We start from the raw sequence: 21,909 nt of genomic DNA on the forward strand, positions 1-21,909 counted from the left end.
GAACCAGAAGAGGTTAGACTTTGTAACCAGTCGGGAACCGGAAGAGGTTGGACTTTGTAACCAGAAGGCACAGTCCAGCCTTCCTCATAAAAAAGCTCTGAGATTCCCATTTCACTTGAGAATGCTCTACTTACCCAGATAACCACCATTTATACTGAAACGTTCATTCAGTGTAAGACTGAACAGTCCCTGAGAAAAAGACAAAGCAACGAAGTCAGAAACATCAACCATGCGCTTTAAGGCCCTGTCGCTCACTGTACTTCGGAGTGGGATATAAAGGCCTAGCTTGGGTAATGGGGAAGGCAAAAATAAATCAAAACCATGCAAAGCTTTTTAAAAAGTTCGAAGCATTTTTGATTGTAGTATGTGAGATAAGTAGGTGGGGTACCACTGGCAACGCTTTTTGGACAGGAAACTGAAGGGCAGAGAATGAACGCCTGACTTGCCTAAGTGAGCGGAAGACCCAGGACTAGAAATCAGATTGTGACTCCGAGCCCTTGACACCCGGCCACATGCTCTTTATCCCAGAACAGGCTCAGAAACCTCCATTTCCTTTCTACTCTTCTCTACCACGAGATCTCATACTGACAAGAAGTACAAGGGGGTGAAATGGGGCTTCATATTCCCTTTAGGTCCTCATATTCTTAGATTTCAACTTTTACGTAACAGTAATAGGACAAAAAGCTACCCGTATAATTATGTAACAACAGACTCCTTACTGGTTTGAATCCTGTTAACATGCCCACATAGCCAGCAAAGCTTGAAGCCTTGAAGACAGTTTTGTTGTTTCTTCGGAAGTCCAAATTCACTGTTAAAGGTTTTAGTTGCTCAGTTATGACCCAGGTATCATTATTTATGTTCCACCTATAAAAGACACGTTTCAGTGACATTTCAGAAACACAGTGATAATAATGATGAACATGATGATGAGGGCCAGGCATTACACTAGGAGCTTTATCTACCGAGTCACCACGATCAATCCTAACAAGATCTTTACAATATGGTACATTTATGCTGTTTTCCAATGATAAAACTGAGGCTCAGAGAAGTCGGGTAACTCTCCCATTATCACACAGCTTATAAATAGTGAGCCTCAGATTCAAACATAGAATGCTAATTACAACATTCTTATTTTTTCAGAAAGGTAAAGATGGACACATAAAATAGAAGAGCATGTCCCTCTTGTCTCAACACTCAAGTAATCCATTTATCTTCACTTATGATCACATTTTGGGTGTGACTTGGGACTTACTTATCATCAATGTAATACAATCTACTCTTCCTACAGAACGAAACAGTTCTGTGTTCTTTCTTTTTTTTTTTTTTTGAGATGGAGTCTGGCTCTGTATCCCAAGCTGGAGCGCAGTGGCACAATCTCGGCTCACTGCAATCTCCGCCTCGCAGGTTCAAGCAATTCTCTGCCTCAGGCTCCCGAGTAGCCGGGATTACAGATGCCCACCACCATGCCTGGCTAATTTTTGTGTTTTTAGTAGAGACGGGGTTTCACCATCTTGGCCAGGCTGGTCTTGAACTCCTGACCTCGTGATCCACCCGTGTCAGCCTCCCAAAGTGCTGAGATTACAGGCGTGAACCACCATGCCTGACCCTGTGTTTTTTACTTACCCAAGAAATACTCCAAAATCCATGTTTCTCCCGTGTATTAGATGACCTTTTTGAAGGTAGACAGAAGAGACGTGTAATAGCAGTTAAGATTCTAAATCAAAGCTGGACAATTAATTTTGATTAATTAATTTATTTTTGAGACAGAGTCTCGTTCTGTTGGCCAGACTGGAGTGCAGTGGTGCAATCTCAGCTCACTGCAGCCTTTGCCTCCCAGGTTCAAGCAATTCTTGTGCCTCAGCCTTCCACGTAGTTAGGATTACAGACACGTGCGACCGCACTTGGCTAGTTTTTTTTTTGTTTTTTTTTTTGTATTTTTTTTTTAGTAGAGACGGGGTTTTACCATGTTGGCCAGTCTGGTCTCAAACTCCCAACCTCAGATGATCTGCCCGCCTCGGCCTCCCAAAGTGCTGGCATTACAGGTGTAAGCCACTGTGCCTGGCCTCTAATTTTGATTAATTTATATTCACAACTGTTTCTTCAAACAATAAGAAGTTAAGAAACATCCTAATATCCTAAGCCTTCACCAGATGGGACTGTTGTCACTGTCAATCTGCCAGATAACCCCACAAAATCTGAGAGCACGGGTTTCCAGGTAAGATCAGAATATGGGAAAAGGAATCGATGGTGATGTTTTAGTTCACTATCACATGGTTCTACCAGGACAGAGAAATCTGAGCCTCAATTACTGTGATTCATCAAATGTTTCCGTTCAGGCATTGTCCCCTAGAGCAGGACATCTCAAGGGTAAGGTACAGGCAGATTTATACCCAGAGTATATGTCGAAGACCAGGGTGAGTTAACGAAGTTGTCCTGTGCTTTGTACTCTGGGAACCAGTCAGGAAAAATACGGGAAAGTGAGGCTGGTATCCATTGGGTTGCCTGGCTGGGAAAGGATGGGAGAATGTGTGTTCTGGGCCTCAAGAAAAGGACAGCTGTCATGACATACACGAAGATAAGGAAGTACCTCCTGCGAGCACTTCTATCAAATCATGTGGATGGGTATAAGTAGACTATGAGGAAAAGAAGAATGTTTCTAGCCCTGAAACATTTCTTCCAGGTTTTTTGCATGTCTGAAATCAACTTTAATAGGCAGTATAGTAGTCTGAAAATAAGGAAAATTTTCAGTACAATCACAAAAATTTACCAAGAAATAAAAAGCCGTATGCAACACAACACAGAATTTACATAGCAAGCCCAAATTTTAGAAGTTCTAATTTTATTTAGAAGATTTTTCTTTATGTAGTGCTTCATGCTGCCCACCCTCCCTCAGTGCACAATTACCTTTTTTGTCTTCTGCTACTATTGAAGTACAAATGGTAAATAATTCATAAAAAATATTGAATGAAATAATCTCTCCTATGAGAAAAGAAAAGAAAATTTTGTGTTAATATACAGAACCATGACAATGGGAGAAAAATTTGTTTTAAGAAAAAGTTTAAGTGTTTTCATTGTGTGAGTGTGTGCTTTGGCCAGTGGGGCTGTGCTAGAACGGCCGGCTGGATGTGGTTTTCTTCCCCAAACCGGACTCTCTAGACTCAAGATGAAACAAGTCACCAAGGAGGCAGCCTCTGGGCGAGCTGAACATCTGGGCAGGTTGCAGTTGTTCTCCAACATCACGTCCAAAATGTTTATCAACATGCTTCATTTTGAATTTTCTTTTGGGAGCGTAAATATGATCATTTAATACATCTGGCTCTTGGCTGTTTGCTGGAAATATATTTTGCCCAGATTTTTAAAGTGTGACTAAAATTTCTAAAGTGAAAAAGGAGATTCAAGAACTATTAAAATTAGTACAGAGGTGCCAAGAAACTCCATTCTAGGGTATTTTATTTTTTGAATATTTTCCCAAAATGTATAATACTGCTATTTAGCATTTAATTCAAAGGTAGGAACACATTGTATTTCTGTCCCACTTAACATTAACATGTTAAGCTCAACATGTTTTTTTCACCCAAATCCAATGTTTATTTTATTTCCATTAAATTTCTAATTTGGTGAAATTCTAGTTATTTTATTATAAATTTACAATAATTTATAATAATCCTATAAATTTACAATAATTTATAATAATTCTATAAATTTACACCACTTATACATCATGTTATTCTTCTTAATCCATAAGGTATTTCTATTTGGTATTGAGTTGCTAGAGTTCTTTACATAATAAAGGAATTAGACTTGCTTTTCATAAAGGCAGCAAGTATATATTTCCAGTATGCTATCTTTTAAATCATATTTTTAAAGAAGCAGCACACAAAACTAGCCACTTTTGTTGATAAATACTACTGATTTTCACAAATTCTCAATCATCTCTCTTATAAAATGAAGGTACTATTGGCTATTTAAAATAATGACACTACTGCTTTGCTACGTTAAAGATAAGACTTTTGAGGTCGTGGGGAAAATCTTTTTCATTACACGCCATAAAGCTTAAATTGAAATTTTAAAAATAACTTCCCAAACCATCAATATCTAAGAATAATTTTAATGAATGACATGCAAGGCCTTCTCCCTGAAAATAAAAGATACTGCTCAGAGAAATCAGTAACTTAAATAAATGTTGAGAAAAACAAAGTTGGAAGAATTATACTACCTAATTTGAAGACTTACTATAAAGCTTTAGTAACTGAGGTAAAATAGTATTGATACAAGGGAAGACAAAAAGACAAATATGTAAATGAAACTTAATAATAGTTCCCCAAACAAAACAACATATATACTATCACCTGATTGTATATACAGATACACATTGTGTGTGTGTGTGTGTGTGTGTGTGTGTATATACATGTATTGTATATTTATATCAAAGACACCACTGCAATTTGCTGAGGAAAGGATAGCCTTTTGAATTAATGGTGTTTAACTAACTGGATATACCATATGAGAAAAACCTGAAGCTTGACCCGTAAGTCACAGTATATACAAAAATATTTCAAAATAGATCATAGGCCTAAATGTAAAAAGTAAACATTAAACATCTAGAAGAAAATATGTAAGCATATATATGACTTTGGGGTAGGCCAAGATTCCTTAAATGGATACAGAGGCACTACTCATAAAAGAGAAGACTGAGATATTAGACTTCACTAAAATTAAAAATTTCTGTTCATCAAAAGACACCAGTAAGAGAATAAAAATGAAAGTCATAGACTGGGAGCAGATATTCAGAATCCATATATCTGACAAAGGGCTTATGTTCAAAGTATGTAAAGAATTCCTTCAGTCTAATTTTTAAAAGGGCAAAAGACCTTCACAAGCCCTTCTCCAAAAGAAACAAAGAAACCAAAAAAAAAACAAGTCAAGTCAATAAACTGTTCAATCTCATTAGTCATCAAGGAAATGCAAATTGAAACTAAAATGCGACACTGTGACACTCAACAAAAAGGCTCAAATAAAGACTGACACTATCAAAAAAAAAAAAGGAAAAAGAAAACACTGACACTACCAAGAGAAGAATTTATCAAGTGGAGAAAACTGAAACTCTCATACTCTGCTGATTGTCAACTGCTGGAATCATTTGGAAAACCGTTTGGCAGAATCTACATGGCTAAACATACAATTACTCTATAACACAACAGTTCACTTCCTAGGTATATATCCAGAAAAATGAGTACATAGAACACCCCCAAATGTACTACAATATTTATAACTCCTTTATTGTTAATATCGCAAATCTGAAAACAACCCAAATACTCCGTTGATACAATAGCACACCACCCATAATGAAATACAAGAAATCACACAGGACAGTTCATATTGTTCAGTTCTATTTATACAAAGTTCACAAAGAGGCAAAACTAATCTATGATGACATCAGAATAGTGTTTACTGGAGGAGGCAGTATTTTCTGCAAAGGGGCATGATGGAGCATTGTGGAGTGCTAGGCTCTTCCGTATCTTGATCTGAGTCATGGCTACATGCATGCATGCATTTCTGAAGCTTCACTGAACTGTACACCTAAGACCTGAGCACTTTGCTGTATGTATATCACACCTCAATGGAAACTTATAAAAGAATTTAATTACTTTTTTTTTAAAGCTTCTAAGTGAACTTTACCTAAAGGTATATCAGTAACAGCGGCAATACCCTTCATTTCCTCTTCAAAAGGGCCAGGAAAGTTGCCAAGTAGGCCAGGCTGGAAAACAAATATATTAATAAAAGCATTTAATATAATAATAATAAAATATATACAATATAATATAAACAAATATAATAATAAAAGCATGTTTTGAAATCTAGTTCTTTGACATATCATTTGTTCTAGATACTGCTATCACAATAAGTGATAGGAATTATTTTTTAAAGCATTTTTACATCACGTATTTATAAAAAGATTCTATGTAATACTGAATATTGGGCCCCTATACAGAGACCAGATTCTCAGATTGTTTTTCCTCCCTTATTTTTCCATCATTCTCCAGAGAAGGCAGGAACGAGAGTAATTCCACTTGGATGACCTAACCTGACCCACACCACAAAAACATCATAACAAGCATTCCTTGTCTCTCTGCCCGAATTCACCCTCTAGCCATTGGCATATACTCTTCTTACCATTTCCTTCCCACACTCACAGAGATAAACCTTAACTATTGTATCCATAGCTCTGTGTCATGGTTAATGGCTGATCTTCAGCTAAGATGAAGTAACTGCATTCTTTTAGCAAACCATAGACATTGAGCAAATTCAGTGGTGGACATCATATATTTATTCTCAATGGCAACTACTAACATCTAGACCACAACTTCAGTTCACAGCCTTTTGCTGAGATAATGTGCTTAAAATTCACGAATCTCATTTTTTTAACCAACTTGGTAATTATATGTAATGTCACCTAAACATATTATTTTTTTTTCCCCTAGGAACTCAAAGCATTCCCCAAGTGGAATGTTCCAGCCATTTAACAAACAAATGTGATGTAATGGGTATTTATTAAACACTTATTACATCCAAGCACTATGCTTTATACACAGTATGTCATTTAACCCTTACAACCACCATATGAAATATATATTAGTAATTATTATTCTCCCTGATGAGAAAACTGAGGTTTCATAGGTTAAGAAACTTTCCCTAGGACACACGGCTAGTATGTGACTGATCCAGCCTTAAAACCCAGTATTGTCCGATTCCAAGGCGTGGCACAAAAACACTCTGCAATGTTGCCCTCCCTGATAACATTCAGAGTAGAGGGGAGATTAAGGCATATGGGGAACGTGGGGACCTCATCCTCTTTCGCTCCTGCCAGCATTTTTTGTTTTGAGGAAGTCCGGTAAGTATGAACATAAAGGATAGCCTGAAACAAAAGCTCCGAGAGCATGAACATGAGGAATAATGGGTTTGGTGCTTGGCAGGTACAAGTGTCATAGGGAGGATGTGGCCAGAGCACTCAGCCGCTAGGGCAATGATTCTTGACCACGGGAGATTCGGTAATATCTAAGGACATTTTTGGTTGTCACAACTGAGAGGGTGTTACCAGCATCCAGTGGGTAAGGGCCAGGGATGCTGCTAAACATCCTGCAATGCACATGACAGCCCCACAACAAAGAGATACCCACCCCAGGCTGGGCATCCTGAAATGTAGAGGACAAGCCCACGACAAAGAAATATCCAACCCAGGCCGGGCATGGCAGTTCACACCTATGATCCCAACACTTTGGGAGAACACTTTGGGAGGTTGAGGTGGGAGGATTGCTTGAGCCTAGGAGTTGGGAGACCAGCCTGGGTGACATAGCAAGCCTCCGTCACTACTAAAAATTCAGAAAATTAGCTGGGTGTGGCGGCACGTGACTATAGTCCCAGCTACTCAGGAGGCTGAGGCAGAAGGATCACTTGAGCCTGGGAGATCAAGGCAGCTGTGAGCTATGATCACACCACTGCACTCCAGCCTGGGCGACAGAGTGAGATGAGGTCTCAAAAAAAAAAAAAAAAAAAAGCTGCCCAACCCCAAATGTCATTAATACCCAAAACTTGCCATCAAGAGCAATGAGGATCCCTTTAACAGTTCTAGGGGCCAGGCCCTAGGTGTTTCATTGGTTCTGCGTAAACAAAAACGGGGCTGAGAAATGGAGTCTTCCTGCATGATCAGGATGAAAATGAAATGGTTTTGTGATTGCACAGAAACACTCAGCCCAAATGAGTTTCAGGGTCAGAGCTATTGAGGAACTCTGCAGAATATGGGGCCAGGCTGAGTATGTCATTTGATCACATCTACAAAAAAAAATCTCTGGATGTCCCTGAGATACTTAAGAAAAAAAACCAAGTCTTCAATAGTGAACTCACATAAAGGGAAGGAAATACGACACTCCCAGATGAAATATGTTTATCTGCCCAATGTCGTAATGTAGTCCCATCCCCTCTTACAAACCCATAATTTGCTATGCTGTTACCCTAATATTACCAATTCCCCAAATTTAAGTCCCTCTGAAGTTCTGACAGTGAGCTAGATTCATGCAGGTTTGCCCAGGTCCCTGCAAAGAGGTTGCTGAATTCTGCCTTTAAATAAATACCAGTGCATTTTCTATGTGCTTAACATTTATTGTGGGAAATAATATTTCTTACCAATTTTTCATCCACCACCTGCACAATTTTTCCACTTGGCACGAATGTATTTATCATATTCTTCAGAGAATTCACTATAACCTTTAGCTGAAAAATAAATAAAATGCTTACTAAAAGACATAATGAAATGCTGTCAAGATTACCTTTTGGCTTACCCATATTATATACATATATATATATTTTTTAAAACAGAGTCTCGCTCTGTCACCCAGGCTGGAGTGCAGCAGCACCATCTCAGCCCACTGCAATCTCCGCCTCCGAGGTTCAAGCGATTCTCCTGCCTCAGCCTCCCAAGTAGCTGGGATTACAAGCGTGCATCACCATGTCCAGCTAATTTTTGTACTTTTTTTTTTTTTAAGACAGAGTTTTGCTCTTGTCGCCCAGGCTGGAGTGCAATAATGGTACGATCTCGGCTCACCACAACCTCCGCCTCCCAGGTTCAAGTGATTCTCTTGCCTCAGCCTCCCAAGTAGCTGGGACTACAGGGATGCACCACCACGCCTGGCTAATTTTTGTATTGTTAGTAGAGACGGGGGTTTCACCATCTTGGCCAGGCTGGTCTCGAACTCCTGACCTCGTGATCCACCCGCCTCGGCCTCCCAAAGTGCTGGGATTACAGGCATGAGCCACCGCGCCTGGCCTAATTTTTGTATTTTTAATAGAGATGGGGTTTCACCATGTTGGCCAGGCTGGTCTTGAACTTCTGACCTCAGGTGATCCGCCTGCCTCAGCCTCCCAAAGTACTGGGATTGATTACAGGCATGAGCCACCGTGCCTGGCCTCGATTAATATACTAATACAGTAAGTCTAATTTTATCTTTAAAGTGAATTTGATTCTCAAATATTTACATGAAGGGAGATGACATAAAGGGAAAGAAACAAAGGTAAAGTTTACAAAAAAAGAACAAAGGCTATAGAGGAATGAACTCTTTTCCTCTGCTGTCACTTAACGTATACGGCAGAAAGGTATCAAAAGCACAATTTTAAACTATTCTGTGGGTAATTTCATGAAGTGTTCTTTTAAAAATACAATAATATTTAATAAAGTTAGAAGTAAAAGATTTAATACAGAATCTTCACGGTCCTTGGGGGGAAAATAAACAAATAAAATAAAAAATATGGCCAGGCATGGTGGCTCATGCCTATAATCCCAGCACTTTGGGAGGCCGAGGTGGGAGGATCACTCGAGGTCAGGAGTTTGAGATCAGCTTGGACAACATGGCAAAATCTTGTCTCTACTAAAAATACAAAAATTAGCCGGCATGGTGGCAGGTGCCTGTAATTCCAGCTACTCGGGAAGCTGAGGCAGGGGAATTGCTTGAACCCAGGAGGCGAAGGTTGCGGTGAGCTGAGATTGTGCCACTGCATTCCAGCCTGGGTGACAGAGTGAGACTCTGTCTCAAAACAACAACAAAAAAATCAATCAATCAATAAAAATAAATAAATAAAATAAAAAATAAAAATAAAGAAATAAAAGATTTAAGCATCATAGCATACCATTGATGCCTTGTCAACCATCAATTCATGCCATCTTTTGTAGGGTGGTAAATCAAGATTTATGGTGTACCATGGAACTGGACCTCTGTACCTGTAATGAGAGGTGTATCATCTTGAAATGATGAAAGGGTTTTTTGTGAAGGTCAGTTAGATACATCTATAAGGATATATGAGAGGCATAGTCTTAACAACAGTGTACAATTTGGTTACCCAAACCAAAATTTGGAAAGAAAGTTCATTCTCTACCTAGTGCTTCTAGGTTGAGAACACAATCATAAGTGGTCACAGAAATCTTGGAATAGAATGATCTACTAGGGAAGGTTCATGTGAATTGGTTTTCTATGAAAAAATCAACTATGGCTTAAGAGCTCTAACCTGATTATCACTGACGGGAAATACCTGCCATTTTTTTTCTCCTAAATATCTGCAAAGATTTAGTCTAGGCTCTAGACAATTCTCCAACTGGTTTCCAGTTTCAGAATTCTCTCTCAGAGAATGTAACACTATTGCCCAACCATTGTCTCCAGTGTTGCCTTCAGGAGGATCACCTTCTAAGCCCCAGATGGCAACATATATTATCTTCCCATGATCAGCTTCAAGAACCTTCATGATTCTGTCAGCCATCCTAATCTTCCCTACTATACACCTCTTCTCTTCTCATTTTTCTGTACAAAGTCCAAGCCCAAGCTGTATTCTGTCATATCCTTTCTCTCCAACTTCCTACTCTTTAACTTACGTGCAGTAATTTCTGAGGATAAAGCAACATCCAGTCACTTATCAGTGGAGCTGGGTCATATTTCTGGTGGATGAATTCTACAACTATTTTTGTTGCTATAGGAACATTATTTTCTGGCCCCGGTTACTAAACTGAAATAGCTTTTAAGGGTGTGCCATTTAGTGGTTTATCAGTATAAACCTATGCCTAAAAATAACCATCATCTGTTCCACTGATCTGCTCCTGAGACTGGCAGGGTGACTCTGCTATGTGCCACAATGATACCAGTCTCCTAAATAGAAATGTTATCTAGACTTATGTCCATAGCTGGGGATGGGTTATGACCTAAGTCATGAACTGTGGTTCTATTTATATTTCCACTGTCATAAATAATTACTTGGTTCTCTAAATAATGCTGTGTAACTACGGGCCCTGGTATATGTATGAGGTTTTATGAAACTGCTAACTAGCAGACATTCAGGTTGTGATTTAGACAGAAAAGAAAAGCATACTCAATTTTGGAAACGTACATTTAAACAAAATCATAGTGAACGAATTTTGTTCTTCTCAAAGCATTTTCAAGTTCCCCATTTTCTTAGGAGCTGACATCTACATGAAATACTACAATACTTATATTCTAGAAAAAAGCTTTTCATCACAACAAATTAATTCCATTTCTGACGGACCATAATTTCACATGTATAATTTTGTCCCACAATTCAGTAAGTAATTATTGTTCCCCATATTATGGGCAGGTGTTACTAGTCTCCCCTCTCCCTTCAAGTGTGCATTTAGATTTCTATGTCTAGTAGCAAAGATAACTCAGTGGCCTGTTGGAGCTATGCGTGTCGTACCTATGAACTCCAGTCAGCTGCTCCTCACCTCATAACATCCAACCAATCCCAAATCATGCCTCTATATCCGCCATAAATTCCTGATTCTGTTTCAGCCTAGAGTCTTGGGTAGGCTCATGGATCTCAGAGAGGCGATGAGAGGGAATGAACACAACACAACAGACAATGAAGGGATTACAATGAAGTGGGGATGATGAGACCCCACAAACCTCTCTACCATCAAACCTGCGCTAATTAGAACTCGAGAGAACTAGTTTATCTAATAAACCAAATTATTTTAATGACTAAAGCTTAGCCATAATTGCACATTTTACCTCTTGTTAAACAGTTTTCTAAAACATTTCAGTATTTAACTTGTGTGCCTCAATATCCCCATAAGAATAAAAGAGTATCCACCTTATGACAGCACGGAAGACACTATATGAAAAATGCAAAAATAAAAAAAACACTTAGCAGCATTGGTATTCAATCAATGGCAGTTATCACAGTTTATTTTCCTACTTCACTGCACACAAGAAATATCGTTTCATCATTTTTGAGACTTAGCGTTTGCAATGTCCATGCCATTCATAATATCAGCAACATCGCCTGAACCCACATGGCTACCCAGGTGGCATGGAAACTAGTCCAAGTGACACAACACACACATATACAAATAAGAGAGCAAGTGCTAGGCACCCCGTGAGCAGTGGGAAAGAAATGCTGAATAGGACTCAGATGGATTCAGGGGTGATCTGGCTATCAGTTCCTTTATCTCCAGCACTGATTTGACTAGTCATGCTGGCCAAACAGGTTCTTTTTCTTTCCTCATATTTGCGCACGGATGCTGCCCAAATCTACGCACTTAATTGAAAAGGATGATCTCAAAGGAACAGGACGTCTGTTTGTCATTCAAAGGTACACAAATACCACACTTATCTCCTAAATCTCAAGATCCATTGATAGAGTTGAGAGAGGAGAAGGATAAGAGCAAAGCTGAGGCTTTTTGTGTAGGAAAGCAGGCTAGTGAGGTAAAAAGAAACCTAGCGAAAAAATGAAGGCAAGGAAAGAAGCATACACGTTATGTCCATGTATACATGTGTATGTGTTTAGGAGTATATATGTATGTATACATGTGGGTATGTATGCACATATGTTGACACACACTCATATGCACATGGCAATAAGGAATCAGTGAAATGCCCAGTCAGGAAAGGTTTATGGTTTGCAGGGCATTCAATTTATAGACACACGTAAAGTGCACCTAAACGGGAGTAGAAACGGCCTCAAACATGGAAGGCACCTCATTAAATGTTCAATGAATCGGGGCAGTGAGACCAGCAGAAAGACATAATCAATCAGTAAGGCAGACATGTCACTGAAGGCCAGAATGATGCCAGTGATGACGGAAAAGAAGACTTTCAGACAGCAGGCCATTGAAGAAAGAGCTGGAATGAACACTGGCCCCAAACAACATCCAAACTGGTTACCTCTAAATTGCTTCCTACCAAATACTGGCCTCTTTCTACATAAAGGCGAGTAAGTCAAAAGAATTTAGTTTATTACAGTTTCACGCTATCTGGGACAGAGGCTATTTAAAATACATCGTTTAGACAACAGCGTACAACGTAAGTAATTTGGAACGTTGCAGAAACTGAAAATGTCATCTTGATATCACTAGATAGAGTTGTACTGTTTCCCCCTACAAACAGCAGGCTACTTTCAGTGAAAGGGCAGTGTAGGAGAAAAAGATCACCACTCCCTATACCTGTTCCTTCTTTTCTCTGTTCTGTACCCTCTGGGTCTGTGAGCTGTTATTATGGCTTTCTCACAGGCTCATTTAAACACTGAGGATTTGGAAAGACCAAAATCTAGACTAAAAATATTAATGTTAAACACACTGAATCATGACATTGGTCTTCCTCTTAGGTGTTCCAATCCTGTTTTATCCTCGACAGCTTTGTCGTGCCAAGGTTTATTTTGAGAACATTTCACATATGAGGTCCTATGCTTTTTTGTTACAATATAATTTGGTGGTTTATATCCAGGCACCATAGAGAATCACAGGTCATTTCAAATACAGCCCTTACATTTGTCAAAGATGAGAAAAACACTTCGTGGTAGACAGGAGAATTTAGTGGAGAATGAAAATCCTTTTCTTTTTTTTTTTTTTTTTGAGACGGAGTCTCATTTTGTCACCCAGGCTGGAGTGCAGTGGTGCGATCTCAGCTCACTGCAAGCTCCGCCTCCCATGTTCACACCATTGTCCTGCCTCAGCCTCCTGAGTAGCTGGGACTACAGGCACCCGCCACCACGCCCGGCTAATTTTTTGTATTTTTAGTAGAGACGAGGTTTCACTGTTAGCCAGGATGGTCTCTATCTCCTGACCTCGTGATTCACCCGCCTTGGCCTCCCAAAGTGCTGGGATTACAGGCGTGAGCCACCGTGCCTGGCTGAAAATCCTTTTCTTTCCGATGATTTTGATAGTCTAGCGACAGGCATTTGAATCAGAAGATATTTTCATATTTGTCCAAGTTCTCAGCCAAATGCATAATACACAAATCTGAGAAACAAGCCTCTGTCTCGGAATGGAAAACATAACTTAAGATTTTATTCACTATCATTAGTTTATGAGCAATTATTACATACAGAAAAAACTTCACAAAGGTCAAAGGCAGTTTTGATCATCTGATGTTTACTCACGTTGGTCCTGAAGGAGGATAGGTTGATTTTCTGCAGTCCTCTGTCCACTAAAAAGCAAAGAAAATGAAGTTTCAGAAAATAACAAATGCTTGCTAATGGAATAAGCAATTTCAAAAGTAGTTAACAATCTGTGAAGACAACATCAAGTCTGATTTTGCTGTTTTATACCATTTCAATGCCTCTTAAAATAAGTTTTTTCCTTCCAAGAAAACTTCTAAAATCCTAAACCATTAAGTGGATTTTCAGTTTCAATTCAATTTGCAAAAGTGCTAGGTGTTATAATTTGGCTCTAATATTGCAAATATATAGAGTAACGAACAAATATAACAAAGTAGATGGAAAATGTTTGTGTTAGAGAGGGTGACTTAGCACTAAAAGTAAATGACCTGATAGGATGTGAACTTATCAGCCATGTGTATTGCAACCTGTCCTGGGATTTGCCTCCCAAACCAGATTTTCAGGGCACACAGCACAGGGCCCTTCATCATCTTTCCGTAACTTACCATCCCAGCCTCATCTCTTGACACTCCCCTTAGTATTTATAGCCATATGCAGGCACTTCCTGTCATCTCTCACCCTTCCATGCCTGTGCCTGTGCTATTCCCTCTTGCTAGAATGCCTTTTCCCTACCTGGTGAACTGCTGGTTCTAACTTCCAAGATTCAGTTCAAGCATTTTCTTTCTTGTGAAGTCTTCATCTATCTTCCATATGAAAACAGTCATGCCCTCCTTTATACTCCCACAGCATTTGTGCACATGCTTATCAACATGTTTATGACAATGCTTTATAATCATTTGTTTGTGTTCCTCGTCAATACCAGACTCTGTGCTCCTTGAGGTGAGGACGGCCCCCAACACTGAGGTCACTGCCTGAGACAATGAATGAACAGACTCTTTTAGGGGGAGTTGTCCAAGCTTAGTGGCAAAATGGAATCTTCTCCTAAACTTCAAAAAAAGCCCACACAGATTTATGATTCTTTTGTTACTCATTCAACATATCAAGTGTCTTTATCTCTTTTCCTCTGGAGAACCAGTTCTGTGAAAGTTAAATAATTGTTTTAAAAAAGTACAAATCCAAAATAAGATAAAGTAGAGTAGGTAAGAAAACTCTTGGAACTGTAGCTTGAGCTCAGAAAACTCTTGGAACTGTAGCTTGAGCTCAGAAAACTCTTGGAACTGTAGCTTGAGCTCAGAAACTGTAGCTTGAGCTCAGAAAACTCTTGGAACTGTAGCTTGAGCTCAGAAAATGTATCTGATGCAAAGCTGTGTAAGAATGGAGGTCTAGCATCTTGTTTTAACTTTTGGTAACAATGGGAATATATAAAGTAGGTTGACATTACCTGTGATTCAAACACTAGCGTCAAATTTGCCTTACCACACTGTAAGTTTCTCATAGATGTGTGGCTCTGTCTTGTAATTTTGGGTTGAATTCATTAAGAAACAATATCAAGTCTGTAGCAAAAGCTAATTACCAAAGCCATTCGTCTTCAATAATAGTGGCTGCGGGCAGCTCTTGTTTAGAAAAACTTCAGTCTCAACTGTGAACTCAAAGACTGCAAAACTTTATAGCTATCAAGCTATCTAATGGCCCTGTCACAAGAGACATCAGGATATCCGGCCTCTATTTCTGATAAAAATTCACAGAAATGATGATGGTTATATCCACAAGAGCAAATGAAGTTCATGGTTTATACTGCTGGTTCAATAACACATGTGAGATTCCAATATTTTCCACAAAGTATCTGAAAAGGAATACTATAATAAATAACCATGAGCTTTAAACATCTTGCATGTTCACAAGTTTTGTGAGTTTGCTCAACTCAGCCTTTTTCTACTCACAAATATTTTTACCACTGTCAATTTTTATACATCTTAGCAGATTCCATTCCAGGTTATACTGAATCATTATTTTCTCAACTTCTTTGAAAACATCCATGCCTATAGTTGTTTTATACAGATGATTCAGAGGCTAACTCTTCAGTCACTTCAAACTTGGCACTGATCATCTAATAAATATCAACAACTGATCAGTTATCGGTATGTTGAGAGTCAAGAAAAATCACTCAAAATCACATGCCTTGTTCTTTAATTGATATTGATGTTCCTCCCAAAGTCCAGGAAAAGGGTTCTCATTTAATGACACATAAAATAATTTCATTTTCCCTGGACACAATACTTCTGCTGCTACAATTGAATACAATTTAGTAAACCCACCATTGGTAAATGGCTTTCCTTATTTTGCTAATAAATGAGCTACTTAAGAGACTTATTTGGGTTGCAGCTTAATTTTACTTTGTAAAATTCATAAATAAATTCTGCTGTGAGGAGATACTCCGTTTTATATTTTCTTGTTTATCTGACCATTGTTTTCCTATGAGTTGGGAATACTGTGATGGGTACTTAACCCAAATGCTTAATTTTATAATCATGTTGTGGACGTAAGACCCTGCTCCATTAGTGACTTGCAGAAAGTTACACAGCTGTTGACAGAATCAGAGTCAATGGCTTTCCCTGCTCTATCAAACAGCTTCCCACAGAGATAATAAAACCAATGCCTCAATTTAATTCCTAACAGAATAATCTGCGCTTAGTTCAGGGCTTCTGATGATCACTAGAATCAACTTGGCAAATTAAGTGAAATGTAATGACTCCTATCCCTCCCTAATAATTACATTTGCACGCCCTGGGTTCCAAAGCCAAAATAAACATCAAATTACAGGCACATTTCTTACTAGACAACTGTGAGCAAACTTGAAAATGCTCTGTCTAGTATTAGGAGAGAATGTGACCCGCCCCAGAGGTAAGAACTAAAGAGCAAGCTAGCAACAATACATCTGGGAGTCTGAGGTTGATAACCACTCTTGGTTTCAATAAACAAACGTGAAATTGGCATAGAACCTGGCTGCAAGAAAATAGGATAAATGTGAGAGAAAATAAGAAAGTTAGCAGCTATGAGACTACAGTATTTCAGGGGCTCACATGGCATGAATGCCTAAGTCATTTATGCAAAAAGTTTAGTTTTAGGGGTAGGGTAGAAAAAAGAGCTACTTCCTGCCCCTCAAAAAATAATTCTACAGGGAGACACAGCTTCAAAACCCAGGAGTAGCCCTAAAACAGAATTATAATGAATTTATTTAATGTTATTTAAAGTTTCTTACTATCCCCAAGTTTATACACAGTTTAATAACAGACAACTCTATTAAGGTAGGTAAAAACTTAAATAGATGATAGGTAAAGATTAGAAACAGATAATAGGAAGAGAGATTATGTGGTCTGGATGGTATACTATGTTACACCCTATCACAGGAAACAAAATCCAACTTAAAATCAATTCTCTCTAACCCTCTCCCCACAGTACCTCTCTTTCTCTCTCTCTCCCTGCCCTTCCCTACCTTTCTCCCTGCCCCCCAGTGGTCTCCTAAGAGTGAAGATAAGTGGTAAAAATCTGATATTTCAATGCATTTGAAACTCTCTGGGCCAGGCATGGTGGCTCATGCCTGTAATTCCAGCACTTTGGGAGGCTGAGGTGGGTGGATCACCTGAGGTCAGGAGTTCAAGACCAGCCTGGCCAACATGGCGAAACCTGTCACTACTAAAAATGCAAAAATTAGCTGGGTGGCATGTGCCTGTAATCCTAGGTACTCGGAAGGCTGAGGTAGGAGAATCGCCTGAACCCGGGAGGTGGAAGTTGCAGTGAGACGAGATAGTGCCACTGCATTCCAGCCTGGGAGACAGAGCAAGACTCCATCTCAAAAAAAAAAAAAAAAAAAAGAAACTCTGGAAAGTGCTTTTAAAAGACTGCTTGGGTTAGCAAATTCTCTAATTTTTCTGGTTATTTGATAGAAACTTAAGCCTCTTTGAATGTCCTCCCCATTCATTAAGAGAAATTAATTACAGAGCTACTGAACATAACATTCTACAAAAAACAAAAATATAAAGAGAACATTATTAAGGTTTCAATGAAAGCTCCATAACCTTAAAAAATGGCATAACCTGTACAGTTCCTTAAAATATTTGAGCCCGAAAGAATTAGGAGACCCTCAATGAAATAATGTATGCTTCGAATAATGAATTTTAAAAGTCCAGAAAGCCCTTGTGTGCTTGTCTTATTGAAATACTGAGAAAGAGACAATGAAAGATAATCTAAGATTACATACCTCATGTCAGTGTTCATACCCATCAGAAGCCAAACAACTCTAGCAAGACAATTTTTCATTCATTCAATTCTTGAATTCATCAACAACTATTTTGCAGACAAGTTTTTCCTATAATGTCCTCTCATGTACAACTCAGCAGAAACACTGAATACAAACAGGCATGTTTCTCACGTGTATAACAATTCACATAAGCTTGAAAATGTTTTCACTTGTCTTCTGGGCTTTGATGGGATGGCATCCTAATACGCTACTGATACTTAGGTCAAAGGAATGTGAATAAACCCTCCATGAGAGGAAGGACCTCATCTATCTCATTGGCTGACGCATTCCCAGCATTTAGGAGTCTGGCACATAGTAGGCAAGCAGTATTTGTTGAATAAGTGAATGGATTACACCTGTGTGTTCCTTCTTTGGGAGAAGTAGGGAAAAGCGGATGAAGTGCAATACATTCCTAGGCCAGACGGGGTCTATGAGATTTCTGGCAACTGCGTGAAAATTATTGCTAAAGCTGATTCAATAGCTAATGTCAACAATGTTGACATATGCTGTTAACTTGTATGAGAAGCTGATGCATAAAAATGAGTTGACAAGTTTACTTCGGCAATTAATTACTAAGCCATTATGTTTCATCTTCGCACATCTTATGAAGTGGGTCAGACTTATTACGCAGAGCAGCCATCTCTCCCCTCTAGTTCCTTTCCTGCCAATCACCCTTAGCCTACTGCAAGCTATTTTCTGCCCCCAACACTGCTCTAGCCGAGGTGACCAATGACCTCCAGTTGCCCAACATCATAATACTACTGACATCTCAATAATATTCAACATAGTTAACCTGTCCCAGTCTCTTCCCTGAGCTTCCTGTTCCACTTACTCTCCTGTTTTTTTGTTTTTGTTTTCTGTGACGAAGTTTCGCTCATTGCCCAGGCTGGAGTGCAATGGCACGATCTTGGCTCACTGCAACCTCTCCCTCCCAGGTTCAAGCAATTCTCCCGCCTCAGCCTCCTGAGTAGCTGGGACTACAGGCGTGAGCCAGTATGCCCAGCTAATTTTTGTATTTTTAGTAGAGACAGGGTTTCTCCATGTTGGCCAGGCTAGTCTCAAACTCCTGACCTCACATGATCTGCCCACTTTGGCCTCCCAAAGTGCTGGGATTACAGGCATGAGCCACCGCGCCCGGCCTGTCCTGTTTTAACTTTGGCAATTTCTCCTCTTCTTGACACATACATGTGCAAGTTACTTAGCCTTTGCCTAGTTCTCTTTTCTTCTCTTTCTCTATCCTATTTCTAGGTGAGTTCATCTGCTCCAAGGGCTTCAAATATAATATCATTATGCCAGTGACTCTTAGTGTCTCTCTTCTGAGTGCCAGTCCGAGTGGCCTGCTGGATGTCTCTCTGCCACCTGAAATTTAACATATACCCCAAATGAAAATGATCCTCATTCTTTAGCCCCCAAGCTTTCCCCTCCCCATGTTCCCTGGAACTGATGCCACCATTCGCCCAGCGAAGCACTTCAGCAATGTGTAGGTCACGCTGACACCTCACTCCCTCATCCTCACCCAATGATTCCTTCAGCTCATTCACCCTCCTGATTTTTTTCTAGAACATCTACTTCTCTCCCTCACCCCTGGTGCCACATCCTTCAATGCACCCTGTTTTATTTTCTGGACTAGTCTCCTCATATCTACCCTTGCTGCCCTCCAATCCAGACTCATCTTTTTAAAGTAAAAATGTTATCTTGTCTAAAACTATCTAATGGCCTCCCATTGGCTGGTTCCAGATCCTCCCATTTTTTAGGATAAATTTCTGAATCCTTAATAAGAGTCTACAGAACCCTGGATGATGTCATCTGGCGCTATCTCTCCAGACATTTCTTGTGCCACTGTCTTCACCACCATCTCTTAATAGACTCCTAAAAAATTCAATAATGAAGAATAACTCAGGAGGACCTTAACACATTAATATTGTGAAAAGCCTCAAAAACAAACACACAAAAAATCCTTACAGATGTTCTAAATCAACCGACTTGTTTCCAATTTAAAGCTGGTTCTCATTATTAATATTTATAGAAAGTACTTTTGAAATATCTTTTGTTACCATGAGGCTCTAGTTTATTATATAATGACTCCAACTGAAAAACTGCTTATTCTTCTCAGAGAATGAAGTCACTGAACTTCTGTAAGGTTCTGAAGGTCCTCCAGTCCATGGATCCCAGGATTTTCCAGGCCAGTAAAAAAAATTAATGAGGCCTTGGTACAGGACGGTCCAAATTTTTATTCTGCCAAATGGAGACGTTAAAACAAAACAAATTCCATGCACATAACATCTACCTCTGCCGTTAATTTTTAAGAACATGTTAGCAACAATGAAAACTTGAAGTCCATACAGTCAGACTAAAGATTAACATTCTAAATTAATAATTTTAGTTTTGCATTCTTATTTTTCCAGTTTCACTGAAAACCTGTGAAAACAGCTTCCCAAACTGACACCAGTGGCCAGACTAGACTTTGATAATCGCTGTTCTAGATAAGAACTATTATATCCATTGAGAGGTTGTTGATTCTTCTTCTGAAAATAGCTATCAAAATACTTTTGCTAGAATAAATAAAGCTATGGAGAAAGAAGAAAAAACAGCCTCCAACACCTGAAACTGCTCTGAGTCCCATAGCTATCCTTCAATATTATTACAAGCCGATCTGACACTCACAGCCAGGTAAGCTCTGTTTTCCTCCTGGACATCAACAATCTCACAGATACCTACCTCGGATAAGATTATTCTGAGACATGACACCATAAGACAAAGCAATGCCACTTGAGGATTTTGTCTAAGAACAGACAAAAACAAGGGCACCTGCAACGCACAAAACACCAAACATCCCCTTCTCTTGCTAAACAGAATGGCTGTTCCTTCTTTACTCAGTCATAGAATTGCCCCACCTTCTAACAGCATTCTATCTACAGCAAAGCCCGGTTCCTCAGTCTTACCCCAAATCATGCAACCAAAGTTCAAATTCTGTAACGGGTTTTTTTCTATAACCTACCGTCACTCATGGTGTGTGTTCTCCTTTGCCTCAAAGAACACTAAACCCAATTTGTTCAGCTCATGGTGTGTTCCTGGTGGTCTTTGAATGAAGGGCCTGACAGTATCAAAGTATCAAATTCTTTCAGAATTCCCAAAATACCAACTACCCTCAAGCAAATTAATTCCCTACCCACAATAGAGCAATTTTATTTTAAGGCCTTTCAATAGTGTCCACATATATCTTCTGTGTATTTTCCCATTACAGGAAAAACTGTATATACTACTCTGGATTCTACTTTTATCTGCTGAACATTATATCAATTTTAATGGCTAAATCATATCCCACCATGATTTTAAAGAATTTCTCCTTACAAGTGTAAAAGAAGAGAATGTACATCTTGCTTCCACTTTCAATAACCTACCTAAACTATTCAAGACCATCACTATCTAGCCTCAGGCCAGACGCGCCAGGTTCCTACTTATCCGATCTGTTGGCAAAGACAAACGCAGTCTGATTGCTTTATAAAGAAATGAATTATGAAAGAGTACTGGGCGTCAAGAGGCTCAGGCGTTACGCATGTTCAGTAAACAATAGTGTAACCTCTGGCTAAGTATTTTCTCACTCTAGGTCTACTTCCTCTTCTATAAAATGAAAGAGTCACGCTCGTCCCTCACTGTCTCTTGCAGTTAGGAAGTCCGTAGCCCTGTGACTTGCTCGTGGGAAAGAGCCACGGGACAGGCGATCCCATGACTTGGGTGCAAAAGGCCACAGGGGGCCCTCTGGGGCCTGCTCTGGGCTGCTCGCA

The 21,909-nt window shown here is 39.3% G+C and overlaps 1 protein-coding gene across 2 annotated transcripts in view; it reads right to left on the reverse strand.

Annotated features, from left to right (window-relative positions):
* The window catches only part of ASAH1 (N-acylsphingosine amidohydrolase 1), a 28,177-nt gene that overhangs the window by 5,623 nt on the left and 645 nt on the right, over window positions 1–21,909 (reverse strand). The window contains exons 2-10 of one of the 2 annotated variants that reach the window (XM_054560814.2): window positions 14,560–14,798; window positions 13,930–13,976; window positions 9,679–9,769; window positions 8,182–8,268; window positions 5,680–5,758; window positions 2,905–2,979; window positions 1,624–1,669; window positions 720–864; window positions 135–189 (exon numbers count right to left, since the gene is read on the reverse strand). In XM_054560814.2, coding sequence (XP_054416789.2) covers window positions 135–189; window positions 720–864; window positions 1,624–1,669; window positions 2,905–2,979; window positions 5,680–5,758; window positions 8,182–8,268; window positions 9,679–9,699 — 508 coding nt within the window. In that variant the 5' untranslated portion in view covers window positions 9,700–9,769; window positions 13,930–13,976; window positions 14,560–14,798. 2 annotated transcript variants of the gene reach the window in all.

This window comes from Pongo abelii, chromosome 7, assembly GCF_028885655.2.
Source record: "Pongo abelii isolate AG06213 chromosome 7, NHGRI_mPonAbe1-v2.0_pri, whole genome shotgun sequence".
Taxonomy (NCBI): domain Eukaryota; kingdom Metazoa; phylum Chordata; class Mammalia; order Primates; family Hominidae; genus Pongo; species Pongo abelii.